Raw genomic sequence first — 14,544 nt, forward strand, 5'->3', positions numbered from 1 at the left:
TTATCTAGAGTACTCCTGCACTTTTAATTATTAAAAAGCTAAACCTATTGATGTGCTAAGGAAAGAGGGAAAAGAAGCAGGGGGRAAATGCTGCTATAATATACAGAATAGCAACATATGAATACAAGCCATTCATTAATGATATGACTGCACAGTTGGCTGGCACTTAGGAGCACCAGGGATGCTAAAAGCCTCCCCTTCCTCCATGGGATAAACCTTAACCAAGGGCTTTGCATGTACCAGCACCCAGATGCTAAAAAAAAAAAAAAACAACCACACACCACAGTTTAAAAACCTCAGCTAGACAGTATTGGGCTACTACTTCTAGTAGCTTCTACTACTTCTAGTAGCTTCTCTGCCATTTGTGGCCCCATCTTCTCTTTGAAGATCAGTCAGACTTGGAAATAGGTGAAAGAAGACAGCTAAAAGAAAAGTCCCTGTACTTTCCTTCCAGTCCCTGTACATCCCATCCGTAAAGCCCAGCCCAGGGCGACATTTGACTCTTTTCTTCAAGTCCCGCCTGCAGAAATGCAGTGACTTCTTGACTGTTTTTTGTCACTACCTCYGAGCTCCTACTTCATTCCTTGGAGAATTCGACCTTCAAGCACATTTCACAGCAATGGTCACCTCCAAACAGCCCTTCCTCACTGTGTTGTGTCCCCAAATTGCTGCCAGAGGCCCCTCGCCCGCCCCGGCCCTGGGAGGCTTTGCTGAACAGCGGTGTTTTGTTTCCAACCCACAAGAGGCCACACAGACCCGCCAGCTCYGAGGCAGCGCTACAGGCTCCCAAGAAGGGATCTGACATTCCCTTTTGTTCTCATTTCTATAGCATTTTCTCCTTCAAGAAGGTTATTTGAAGTAGCTGGTACTGACATTTAGCTAATTGTGAAATATGAATTGGAATAACTGTTCATAGGTAGTGATGCAATGCAGGACAGGATGTCCCACTGGAGGGCCCTTGGCCAGAGCACGCGTAATATATGATCCCCATTTCAAAGCTGGCCTTGCTTTTCTCCCTCACCCACACTAATTAACCCACAAGCCCCAGCAAAGAGATGCTACGTTTCATCCCAAGCAGATTTTTCTGATCCTGTCCTCAATCCTAAATCAGAGAGACCTTCCATCTCTCTCTAGCAAAGCAGATACAACTTGCTGAAGAAGAAAGAAAAAAGTTATGTGACCCAAAAGAATGTGACTCTCTCTTTCTGTCCCTAYTGCAAAAATTTCCCCCAAATTCCCCATGTATAATTAGCTCACTGGGGAAAACAAACAAAGAGAAAACAAAAAAATAAAGCTGTTTCCAGAAAAAAAGCCGAATTAGCCACAAAAGCCATCGGTACGCTTCCTGAAGCTCCCCAGGGACAAGGAAAGCAGAACTCCCAGGAACAGACACTCTGCACCATCTCCCAAGGACTTGGCCCTTCTGGTTCAGCAGTTGCCAGAGACACTGGTCTAGCCTTAACATTTACTTGAAAGCGTCCACTAGCCCTCACTGCTGYAGTTAAAGGCCACTATTAGTTAGGTCCTCCCATTTTTAACCTCTTTCTTTGGAAATGGGATGCCTGGGCTTGTTTTGGAGCACTTCCATGCTCTCCTGGGCCATGTCACGCCTCAACATCCAGACATCCATACCCACGGATCGACCGTGCTGCTCACAGGCAGACACCCAGCTCTTTCAAGAAACCTCAAGATCCATTTTATACCTTTCACTCACTTGGCACCTGTTCTGTAAAACCCACATTGATCCAAAATGCCAAATTTGTGCAACAAGACTAATAAACCTTAAGGAGCATCCGACTTTCCACAGGCAGAGACTTCTCCGGGAAATTTCCTTCACTGATGATCACGGTGGCACTGATGCTCTCATACCACTGCACAAGCAGTAAACCCCACTTCTGGGCATGCCTAAAACCTTGGCCATTTAAATCAGCCTGTGATAATACATAACAGAAGACAAAAATTACCAGTGCTATACATATTTCAGAGCAGCTTAGATGCAAAGGAGAGGCTGCAGATCTACTGGGACACATCAGGGTCCACCACATCGCACCTCTCAGCCCAAAGGCCAACACAAACAAGAAGGTTTCCCAAGCGAAAGCCTTTTTACCCATGTTCAGAAGGTCCCCCAGCCAATCTCACCGTTCAGGGACTGATCTGCACCCAGCACGTTCCATCCTGGAGGCAGCTTCAGGTGCCGAAACGCCAAGGCCACTTTCTCATCCAGAAACTCCACATCGGCGGCAGGCGGCCTCGAGCGGTCCAAGAATCTGGTGAAGTTCAGGGCTTGCTGGTTGCCGGCACATGTGGCTAGAAACTGTGCTGCATCATAGGCTTCGTCCTGAATAAACTGGAAACTCTCTTCTGCCACAACCAGAACTGGGTGCCCTTCCTTAGAAGCACAAAGTGCCACCTTCACGGTCTCACAGCAGTCATGGCCTGCAAACCAAAACAGAGAAACTGGGGTAAAAGGGAGAAGTTGAGCAGGCTGAAGAGCAGCAGGTCCATAAAACTCCTCATAGGCGTTTGCTTTACATTGAATCCAACAGCCATGGATTAGAGTGACAACTGTTATTAAATGCATACTTAGGAAATTTATATCTGTTACAGACAAAATTTTTTTTGCATATTTTAAAAAGAAAAAGACGGGAATTTCTTCTTTTTTAAAAAAAAAATCCACAATATAAACCAAGAAATATCTAAGCCCTTCTTATCAGACCTGTCTCTTAAGTAAGACACAAGAAATCTCAATATTAACGATGACAAAGAAAGATTTTCTAATACATAAATGGAAGCTAGGGTCCAAACCTCTAAATTACACAATTCCTTTTCTCTTCCAGTTACTCAGTGCTCCAGTAACTCACCTAGAATCTGAGGGCTGTAAAACTACACACTCCAAATGCTGCAACAGTGTTTGGCTCATACAGAAAACASGGAAATTTCACTTAACACGGAGGACTAAGCAGCAGGAATTGCTATGGGAACATAGTCTGTGCAGGCATAATCTCTGCCTGAAAGCCCGTTGACTTCCAGGATTCAAGCTCCAGGCAAACCTGGCCCAAGGGGAGTTACAGAAGAACGAAGGGCAGACGTTTCCTTCTCCTTGGCATGAGGCTGGGCAACTCCTCCATCTATGTGACGGCAAAGGCTCCTCAACTCATGACAACAACAGGAGAAACTGGTACATCAGACAAGGAGGAACCAAGCTGACCAAAGTCCCCTTGTACCCGTGAGAAATGCTGCACCAAAAGCAGCGACCAACGCGATGCAGTGGGAGATGACAAGCAGGTCATGTTCTGATCTGTAGCCAGCAATGGTTTGCTTGAAACTCCCACAAATACGTAATATAGCCTTGAAAGAGAAGTGACAGAGCTGATAATTCATTTACAACTAATAGGTTCAAACAAGCATCCTGCTAAACCCAAGGGAATGTTCTTCTAAAGGGCAACCCCTYGCAAGGCTTTGATGTTCTCCTTCCCTACATCTGACAAGATGTCAGACTTGGGGGGTAAGAGGCTGGGACAGGTTCTGACTTTGGCAACCAGTTCAAAAGAAAGAGGAGCAATTAAGAACCGCGGCAAATACTAAAAGATTGCTCAAGAGGTCTCTGCCCCCTGCTTTGAAACAGCTACAGGAACGATGTAAGCAAACATCTCTCAAATACATCAATGCACACAGAGCCTTCTGAAGGACTCGTCAGTGGGGCAACACTTCTCTCCACATCAAAGACCCTCGCTTCCTTCCCCTGCCCTAATATCTGAACTTCAGCAGTCTCTTTCCAGAGCACGTTAAATAGCTTCAGAGAGAGAATGAGCTAAGCTTTCTGGCATTCTCAGGAGATAAGTGGTTATCATCTGTAAAACAAGCCCAAATCTGTTTTTATGAGGCTAAGTAACCTGCTCAAGAGCTCGAGGCAGAGCTAGCATAGATTCCATTATTCTTAACTGTCTCTCTCCTGCTCCAGCTGGTAGACAGCAGGGGATTTTCTCCTATAGGTTAAGTACCAAACCATGCACCTTGCCAACACAGGCATCGTGGTATGCAGCCTTTCTCCTGCAGTCACCATACAATTTTTGCAGCCATCAGGGCACTTAATCATCATCTACTGTACTCCCTTGTACACCTCTCCCAGCCCAGAAGTGGAATAAAAGAAATAAGATTTGACTCATTAAAAGGTGAAAAGCTGGGTGTGCCAGGAAGAAGGGTGGGTCTATTTATAGTCTGTTTATAAAGACATGCATGTTAGAAGGCTGAAAATCCACGTGACTGAATAAATCACGTGCACGAGTGAGCAGGCAAGGGAAACACCGCGTAGCATGACCAGGTTTGCAATGCTAGGGGACACTCCTCCTCACCAACTTCATCTTTCCAAAAGTTTTGGCCCAAAACAGCAATTCAAAGCAAGTGATAAAGAACATCATCAAACTACTATCCTCTCAAAATAATCCAATCAGAATTTTAGCTCTTCTGACACACATTACATACTTTCTACCATCACTGACTTCTCAGACTGTGAGTACCAGCTTTCATACTGTTCTATTGCCCAGAAAACCTTTCCCATGTAGACCTGGATTCTCTTATTCAGAAGGATTTTTTCGCCACAGTATGGAAACTAGGTAATTTCTATGCTGGCCTAACTGTGATAAAAGTGAAATAACCTAACACTTCATTCTCCCTAAATTGCATTTCAGTCCATTTATTCTTTAGCTACTTTTGTTTGGAAACAATTCACTACTTAGAGCTGCTTACATAACGGAGGAAAAAACATAGRAATTATAAAATTATTGTGGCCCATGCAGAAATGGGTGCAATAATTGTTGCTGACAGGGAAAAGCTTCTTTGCTTTCTCATCTTTACAYAAAAACACACTTCAAAACTTGTTTTAAATAAGTCAGCTGTTAAACCAGAGAATTCCTTACCAGGCCACTTACACAAACTTGCTTTGGGCAATACATACAAAAAAAAAGTCTTGAAACCCTTATTTTGGGTACTTATCCCTGAAGAGAGGAGATGCATCACTGTGATACCACTGTCTCCTCTCCATAATAATGCTGGAAAACAGTGAGCAGGCAAAAGAAGCTGGAGATTCTGCAGCTGTTGGGAGTTAGCAGACAAGGTAACTTGGAATTTTAAACCGGGCCATCGAGCTCCTATCCATACCTTTGATCTGGGGCACGTCTAGAAGGGTGCCAGCATTGCTCTTAACAGACTTTTTATCATTAAACAAGGCRCACACGGAGACAAAACATCGTTGCTCCTAAACAGAGCTTTCCTAAAGCATGATTTCATTTCCTACRCTCCTCTAAAAGTGGAAATCCTGTCTAAGCCTCCTATTTTCAGAATTCTCATTTAAGTTTTCAAACAATGGGCCCCAAGCTCGACCTGCTATTTAAAGCCCACCTGGAAGYGCATGTTTGCCTTTGCCGGGTAGATGACTAAGGGCTCCTGGTGCTAATTGCACCCTTGCAGTTACCATGACAGGGCTGAGCTTCACCAGCTCTTCTGAAGGGCTCCAAGCAGGGAGAAAAGCCATGACTTGCATGCAACCTCCAGACTTTGCAACCAAGAGATATTGCCATCTGGTGGCTTGTTCACAGGGAAGGGATCCTCTATATAAGAGATTTTTTTTCCTGCTCCCCGTTTCAGAAATGCAGAATTCCAGTTGTAAAAATCAAGTGTGTATCTGCAGCGTGCAAGCACTTCACACAACGACTGCATTCAGCACAGGAGACCTTATGAAAAATGTGGGTGCAGCCCAGCCTCACACTGCTGATTTCCCKTTCCATTTTAAACCCTCAACTATTAACACAGGGAGTGCAGAAAGCTTTAAAGTCCCTTCAAGCTACACGCATCTTAAAAACCTACCGAGGTTTAAGACCCTACATATTACATCATAAATAATTTCAGYACAGACTCAATCAGTTTTTCCTGTGACTGATGTCATCTAGAACTGGTATCATTTCCTTTTAATTATAATGCCTACAGCAATTAAATATAACAAAGAGGATAGTCTGCAAAAAGTCTTCTTGGCTACATTGTTTTATTCTAATTTTGGACTTTTTTGTTGTTGTTTCATAATTAAGAGTATTTTAAAACAAATCCACAACTGGTATTGCCAAGTGGTCACTTGTTATGCAACTTGTTTACCCTTTTGGTCTACCAATACAAAGATGGTATTTTATGAAACAGAGGTTTTTTTCTAAGAAAAGTTGTTTCCTAAGGGAAAACATAGCCTTTGGTAAAAGAATAAAGCATGAACACATGTAAAAGATTTCACACTAAAATAAAAAGTTTTAAACAAGATATTTCCCAGCTAATTAAAATTCATTTCAGCCTATTCTTTTAACTAGCAGTAACAAAGTAGAAAAAAATTTAAGAACTACAGGAATTAAAAGGGAAAAAAAGGGCAAAACCTGCTCCTCCACCTCCGCTTAGCTATGAGCAGAAAGATCACTGTGAGTCAAGGCATCTGGAGTAAATAGGAGTGTTTCAGCTCTGGAAACTGCTGGCAGACAGCCTCTTATTTTGTGTCTCGTTTTTTTTTTTTTCCTTCCTCTCCATTAAAACCCATAGAAGAATCTTGTACCTTTGGAGACCAACAAACAAGAAAACACAATTTAGGTTGCTTTTTTCCTGCAGAGAAAGCTCAGAGTGATACAACAAATTGCAAACACACACGTAGATCTGGCTACATCTCATAAAACTACCTGAGTACCTGTTTCAGGACGTGGCTTACAGACCTGAGGCTCTTGTCCTGCACGTGCTTGGCTACTCGCTGCCGTGCCGCTGGGTTTATGGTCCTAGCCGGTCTTTCCATGTTTTGATGCTCTGAGCTCCTTTTGCTACATAGCTGTTAAATGCACCTCTGAATTTGTGCTCAGGAAGAGGGCTATTATGGCACTCTCAGATAATGACACTAATGAGGACTTGCTGAAAAGCTCAGTTTAAGATTAACGTTAACTTGGAGAAGTAATGCAACAGAAGTGGACACATCCGTGCTAGGCCCAACCTGTGTCATTTCAGTCGCCACAACAATTCAGCCACAACAGCAGAGATCATTTTCTCTCTCTACATCCTTCCCTGCTTAGGCCTCAGGTATTTTCTTGATACCAAAACTCCAGTTGTCACAGTCTCTTGGAACTGATGACACCTGAAGTGGTGAGGAATCTACGCCAGCTGCAGCTCCGTCTGCTCTACAGATGCAGCTAAAGACACGGAATGACGCATCTGATGAGGCAAGGCTGTAACTGCTCTGCCCAACTAAGTGCCTCCTGTCTTAAGGAAAATATCTTAGATTATGGAAAATTTAGAGCRGATCATTTCAAAATTGATGCATCTTAATAATGAAAGTGAAGCAATGACAAAATAAGTGTTTGGCACCTTTACACCTAGGTGAGCAGAAAGCTTAATTGCACTATGCAACTTGATTTGTGCTCAGGCTGGCAAAAGAGGTGCTGAGAGCATATRAAGCATCACTCGTTGCCTAATTCTTGTGACTCAGTTGCTTACTTTGATGCTTTGGTTATGACAGAACAGCTCAAGCAAGAATCTGTTCTTTCACAAGGGGAAATTATTCCTCTTAAATTCATAATAGAGTCAATAGTGGCACACTGTAAYTGTCCCACCTCATCCTTCTAAGCAAGCACAAAGTTCAAAACACAAGCCTCTTGTCTCCTGAATGATTTCTGAACCTAAATGCAGCTGCAAATTCAGGTGCCCTCTTCCAGGTGCTTTGGCTGGATAGATCATTAGATCCACTGTTACTTACCAACACCAAGAGGARAGGTGTAACTGTACCCACCTAATCTCCTGCAAAGGATTAACAACCTCTGCCAGGCTCCTCAAGCCCTTCTACTAGGAGCTGGTAGATGCTGCTATTAGAAAACAGGCTGTGAAAACAGACACAGCCCAATGGCCAGGAGCCTCCTGGCCCCCCTCCATACCTTCACTCTCCAATAGTAAGGCCACACAACTTTACTGCACATGTAGTTAGCAGGTTTTGGTCTTTATGTCATTTTTATAACCTTTTCCCTGACCAAAAGACTCTTTTGAATACATACATTTGCTGCCTATTGGCTTCTGTTGCTTTGTTTGGGAACAAAAGATACTCATCCTTTCCCATTTTTAAAAGCAGAAGGGACATCTGGCGGAGTATCTGCCCCCAGGGCTTCCTCCTTCCACTTGAGAACCGCATAGGCACAGCTCGAGGTAGCCTGAATTTGCTGACATCCACTCAGGCTGTAATTCCCCTTCATCTGGGCCGTCACGAGGCGCAGGACGGAGATACCAGAAAGTGAAGTTTCTGGCCAGCACAGATGCCCAACACAAGAGGCAACGTGACCGGCACCAACGGCAGCTCGGCACAGCGGGCAGAGCGCGCTCATCCTGCGCTGGCCACGTCCTTCTTGCATTCCTATCCCTTCGTATTTCTGAATATCAAATATATCAAAAATGCCTACAGCCTTAAATGTCTGCCCCTAGTAGAGAAGAAGTTCAGATCTAAAATCTCAAGGAAATGAATCAGAGAGTCCTAACGTGCTTTGCATGCTCGTAGAATCTAAAAAAGAAGGGGGAAAGAGACRCAGTTTTACTGATACAGCTTCAGAAGACTAAGTGCAACGGCTGCGAGTCTCAGACCGGTGCGAAGTGTGTCGCAAATCGCATAGCCAGGGAGCAGCATGAAGCACTACCAGGAGAGGGGAAATCCAAATGTGCCAATAAAATAACGCCAAATAAAACATAGGATGAACGCATGATGGTGCATGTGATTTTTTTAGTAGACTTAAGGGAGTTAACGTGTATTGCTCTACTGACACATGCCAGAGCTATGATATTACTCCTCGCCTACCCACCTAACACTGCTCCAGCAACTTACTTCTCCTGTCAGGCTCCCAGTACAGCCAAGAAACCCTTGCATGAAYGCTCCCCAGCCACTGTGGCAGGAGGTCAACCACAGCAGCTCAAGCAGACTGACCTATTTTTCGCTTGTTTAGACCATTCCAGATGAGTTTGTACTGAAGCAGATAAGGAACACTCACATATTTTTGTCTGAGCTATGGAAAGAGCCCACTCCAGCTGGCAGGCAACATCTTGATCTGCTACAGCAAAATCCAGCAGCAACAACCAGTCTACATGCCCACAGTAACAAGGTTTAAAAACACCGCAAATAAAATATCTCTGAAAAGAACAAGATCATCATTACAAGATAGATTTTAATACCATTTAATAATCATTAAAATTATCCAAGTTGCATTGATTTGCTCCAAGTCAGAACTTAGCAGGGAACATACGAAATGACGATGGAGACTGCACAGCTGCTCTGGGTGCCTACTCCACTGATTCACTGTCCTCCTTGTGGACCAGTTTTTCCCTATATCCAGTTTGAATCCATCTCCACCCAGTTCATGACCCTTGTCCCACACCCTCCCATCAGGTAACCCCACAAGGACCTCTCCTCATTGACCCTCCTCAGTCCTGGTGACTGCTGTGCTGCCCCGAGGCTGCCGTTGCTCCAGGCTCCCCAAGCCTCGCTCCTTCAGCCTCTCCTCTGTGCTCTTCCAGCCCCAACTATCACACTACTCTGCTGCTCAACTCACTCATCAGAATCTCTCCTGCTTGAGGAAAGATGCCCGAACCTGCACACAATGTTCTAGATGTGCTCTGGTGAGCAGGCGTTGAGGGGGACTGTTGCCCACCTTAATCCTCTGGCTGTGCTCCTGCCCATCCAACCCAAGATGCTGTTGGTCATCCTTGGTGCCAGGACATAACACCGGATCAGGTCCGGTTTGCTCTCCACCAAGCTGCCCGGATACTTTTAAAGCTCTCTCTTTTATAAAAAGCACAGCATAACCATTTTTTTCTTCCTTACAGATTTCTATAATTACTTATTAGCATATTRACTGCGAGAGACTTCACCACATCATTCCACAGGTAGCAATGCCAGGGTAAACCACAAGCCTGGGAGTTACAGCCTGACAGAGAAAAGCCAATTATCCAGCAGAGTGCAAAATCTAATATTTGAATCTAATATTTTAATTTAAAATTTCTCTAAGGAAAAGCTCTTCCCATGAATTTACAATCAGACATCCTTTCTTTTATTTTATTATGTACAGAAATAAAAGCTTCCTTCTGAACAGGAACCTTTCTCCTTTAGAGAAAATCTTCCAGTATGTAGAGAATTTCCATAYACTGCAAAAATTTAGGAGGTATTCTGACAGCTCATATTTCCATTTCATTTTCTTTAATTTCTTGCCTAAAACCACATTATGCTGTTATGATTAAAAAATAAAAGTGATCTCCTTTGAAAGCTTTGCTAAAACTTTCTATTTAATTTTGGCAGCAAACTTAATCAATCYATTTCCCTTTCTGCTTCTTACACATCCACACATCACCAATACAGCTGGACTTCTGCTGACAGTCAAGAAAAAAAAGAGTTTCTGTTTTTACACTGGTTTTAACAGAATTAAAGCTCYCCTTTTAACCCCAGCACTTCAGATGAAGTCTACTGAGGATCATAAGAAACTCTGAAGACTTGGGATAAGGCCGTTCCCTCATGTACCTGCCCTTGAGCAGCTCGTGTGCTCCTCAGGCCACGCACCACTTCGCAGAGCTAAAGCAAAGCAGCTCCAAGCTGCAAGGTAAGGACCAGCTTTTGGCCAAAGGCTGTTTGCACAGTTTAGTTCCCTTCTGTAACTACGCCGTGCTCGCTAATTGCCCAGGCTAGGATGTTTAAACAAGGGCTGGTCTCCCACACACTGTCTCTTGTTCATGGCTAATCCTGCAGCGAGGTCAAATAACGCTCGCTGTGAGTCACCACAAGCATTTCCAAGGCAACTGGCTGAATATACAGTGTAAACACATGATTACAGATGCACTGTTCAGGAAGGAGGAGGAGGAGGAAGAGCTAGGCTGAAAGAAGTCATGCTCTTATTAAAAGGAGAATAGCTAGTGCTGAACTAACACCGGACAAACATCTGTCTCATCAAACAGCAGGACAGAATGATTGTTTTCTTCCACTTGCTTCATCCTACAGCCGCCTTTAACATTAWTTTTTTTTCGCTTCTCTCAGAGATAGTATCTCTAAAATGAAATAAGAAAACAGAAGATGGTATGATGCAAACAGTTGTTTTAATATATATATATATATATGTAAGATAGGTGTAGTCTCTGCCCTCATATGGCAGTTCTGGAGAGTGCCTGCTGACTGTCAGAAACAGGGCACTTGCGTGAGGTCCAGTTACATTTGTCCTTGATATAAGCTGCATTTTGGGATGGGAATTATCTCTCCATAGCATCTCACTCCACCTAGTCATGGATCAAAAGAAAACACCCATTAAAAACAAAAGAAAACTAGAGAGTAATTATCTACCTTCCCTTTGAAAGGGAAGTGAAGTCAGACTCCAGTTACTGCTACCAATATTGCCAAGAGGAGACAGAGGGAACCCTCCCTGTGACTCAGCTCTGCTCGGGACCCATGGGGCAGGTCAAGCCAGGCTCCCTGCCCACGGCTGCAGGTCCAGGTTTTGCAGCTCATGTCTCTACCCGAGCAGTGCCCACTGCTTGAAGGAGGATGCTGGGCGAAGCAATGGTTGGAAAGCGTTGCTTGCACGGAAATCCCACGAAGGATGCCGGTTCCTTTGCAGACTGAGAGCGAACAGAGAAGCTTTTCAGTTCCTTTCTTGGCAGCTCAGTCATTCCTGTCCCACGGGGAGGTGAGGTCATGGCAGCCGATGCTGTCAGAGCTGCCGCGTGGCCCGCGCGCACGACACAAAAGCAGGCTAAGAGCTACCAGCTCGCCCGCTCTTCTGCGGGAGGATAATCACCAACTGCACTGACTGCGCTGGGTTCCAGGAATCAGAAGCTGTAAAAAGGCTTCTCTTCCCAAGCAATTTCAACAGCCCCACCAGCATAAAGAGAGACGGAAGTGAGCAAGTAAGACGGCCAACTTCTGGGCACTAATCACTGGGAGGAAGCACTATATTTCAACAGCAAGTTCTTCACACCAAACTGTATTTAACATACATCTCTCATAAAACAATAGCTACCAGAGATAGATTWAAAAAAATACTTAATTGCATGAGCTCTACTGTATATATGAAAACATCGGACATTTTTCTCACACTAACATCAATGTCAGAATGAAAGGTTAACAGTGAGGAACTGTTAGCAGCCTGGAACATTCTCATTCCCACAGTCCTGAAGTCACCAAAGGAAAATGCCAGGCAGATTTTTCTTGTTTTGTTAACTGCACAAAGCCATAAAAAGAGTGGTGGGTGAAAAGCCGCCCCATCTGAACGCTCTGTGCTGGGGGGAAGGCACCAAGTACCGCACGTCGTTTCTTCTGCAAGAGTTTCAGAGACGCTATTACTGCTCTGAGCTGCATGGCAGGGCATGGGGCAAAAGGGCTGTGTTTCAACAGCAACGGTGACAAAACCGTGCTCTAGTTAAATAGCTTCCCCGTGCCGCTAGAAATTCCAGGTTGGATATGACTTGAACAGCAGCATCTTGAACCTTGCAAACGTGGCTGCTGTTTTCTGGCTGGTATTTAGAAGYTGTTTTACTATATGCAAACATAATGTCATATTTTCTGTCATAAAATTCTCCATGTTAAATATTTGTTATTTCACAGTCACATAAAACTGGCAAAATCAGATCTGAAAGGCAACAGCAGTCGTCCAAACCATGCATTATTTTTTCAGTAGATGTATAAATGATGAAAAACGACCAAGACAACACTGCATTTAAGCCTACTTGAATTAACCAAATCTCATACRGTAGTGCATTGTTTGGCAAAGAAAGGTAAGTGCTTACCAGGAGCAATTGTCTCCAAACTGCCCGGATTAATCTTTCTAGTGCTGGTGCAGTGCTGAATGGTTGAGCCAGTAAATATCAAGTAAAATACTACATCATCCTCCACTTTATCTTCCTCAGTCAGCTGCACTGTAATTACACAGTCACCCTAGGAGAAAGGACAAAAACAAAAAGTTAGGGCACATTTGCAAGACCTGCATCGTGGAAAATAAAACCTCTCTGACTCCAAGGTTCCTGCTTCTTGTTCACACACCCCTTTCGCATGGTTTGGGGCTCATTCTGACTTTCAGAAGTGCAAATCCTCATCAGGACTTTCTCAGGCGCACTATATATGAAGCACTATAGCCAGCACACCATCCAGGAAGCATGGTGAGCAGAGCTCTGGAAAGAGATATCCAAAAGTCTCAAGGACAACCTCAAAATAACACGAACTTAACATAGTCAAAGCATATTAGCACCTAGCATTTCCCTATAAACATGAATGTATACCCACACATAGTTATATACATACACACATCTACATATTCCCCACATATAGGTAGCTTATATAATGAAGCAGGAATAAGCATCCTATAATTGCTTCTGTCTTCAGACATTTGAATAAGCCAGTTCCTTATTTACTTCTTGTTTGAACATCCACCTTGGCCAAGGTAGCCACTAAACTCACAGTTTCAGTGGACCTAATGCAATTACTGAACACATTTTGTCATCCATCTGCAAATCCACTAAGCTAAAAAAGGTTCATTTCTGTTGAGACTTTCTTCTGCTTCCTCTTCAGAGAAAAGGATGTGGACACCTAGGACGCAGCAGACTGCAACAGCCAGGCTTTGTACAACAGTGACTCCAAAAGTCACCCAGGGCAGTSCTACTATAAACACATACAGTTTAGACCTGAATATGCAATGAACAGACTACCTGCTATTAGAATCAAAAATTAGCTTTGGTTTCAGCAAGCTCTGTGCTCGCATGCACGTGCAGAAAGCACGTTCCGTGTTATCCCACGTAGCACAACGCTTCCCAAACCATCACAGACACGTTCACATCCTCACTGCATGGAGCACACGCAGTGCTAAGTAGGAATGTTCAGCCAAAAGGAGATAAAYGGTCAATTTTTCTTCTTACAGATCATAACCAAGAGCTTTTAAAACCTTGCCTGTGTAAGAACAAAAATCTGATGCTGACATGATATAGTAAATACATGGGCAACCCGTAAAGCTGCCTGTACGGCAGCAGCATCCCTCAACTCAGAATGGRGAATATTCCATGGGGAAGGGAATAMGAGGCAGATGCTTTGCAGTGACAGCTGCACTAAAGGAAGGATGTTCATTTGCTCTCCCTACCCACCAGCTATGTGCCTGAAGAAGAATTATATAAACCACAAGACACTGAGAACAACAGACTATGTTGTGATGTTGTGACCTTCTGCTCCTTTTCTATCAAGATCAAAACCAGTTGGATGTCCCAGTTTTATGCTGCAGCTGCGTTAGTCCACCCCCTGCCACCACAGAGCATATGGTTAATGCTGAAAATCTGGAAAACATTTTTTTTAGTGAATTATGTAATTCTAATTTGCAAATCCAATAAAATAAGCATGTCATTTCATTTAAAACCTGTTCCTTAAGATCATTCAGTTTATTCCCTTTGTCAAATGTAATTATTGAAGAAGAAAAATCTCAAGAGGTCCAGGTCCTGCCAGCACCATTCCCCCTGCTCCCTGTCAGGGCTCCTCCTGTTCTC

General features: G+C 43.8%; 1 protein-coding gene across 1 annotated transcript in view; it reads right to left on the reverse strand.

Moving 5' to 3' along the window:
* LOC112948279 (A-kinase anchor protein 13-like) overlaps positions 1–14,544 on the reverse strand; it is a 71,716-nt gene that overhangs the window by 29,314 nt on the left and 27,858 nt on the right. The window contains exons 3-4 of the mRNA XM_026040521.1: positions 12,808–12,955; positions 2,140–2,436 (exon numbers count right to left, since the gene is read on the reverse strand). Of these exons, the coding sequence (XP_025896306.1) occupies positions 2,140–2,436; positions 12,808–12,955 (445 nt within the window). The remainder of the gene's footprint in view (positions 1–2,139; positions 2,437–12,807; positions 12,956–14,544) is intronic.

Source organism: Nothoprocta perdicaria, unplaced genomic scaffold, assembly GCF_003342845.1.
Source record: "Nothoprocta perdicaria isolate Ctin4 unplaced genomic scaffold, notPer1 scaffold_26, whole genome shotgun sequence".
In the NCBI taxonomy this organism is placed as follows: Eukaryota; Metazoa; Chordata; class Aves; order Tinamiformes; family Tinamidae; genus Nothoprocta; species Nothoprocta perdicaria.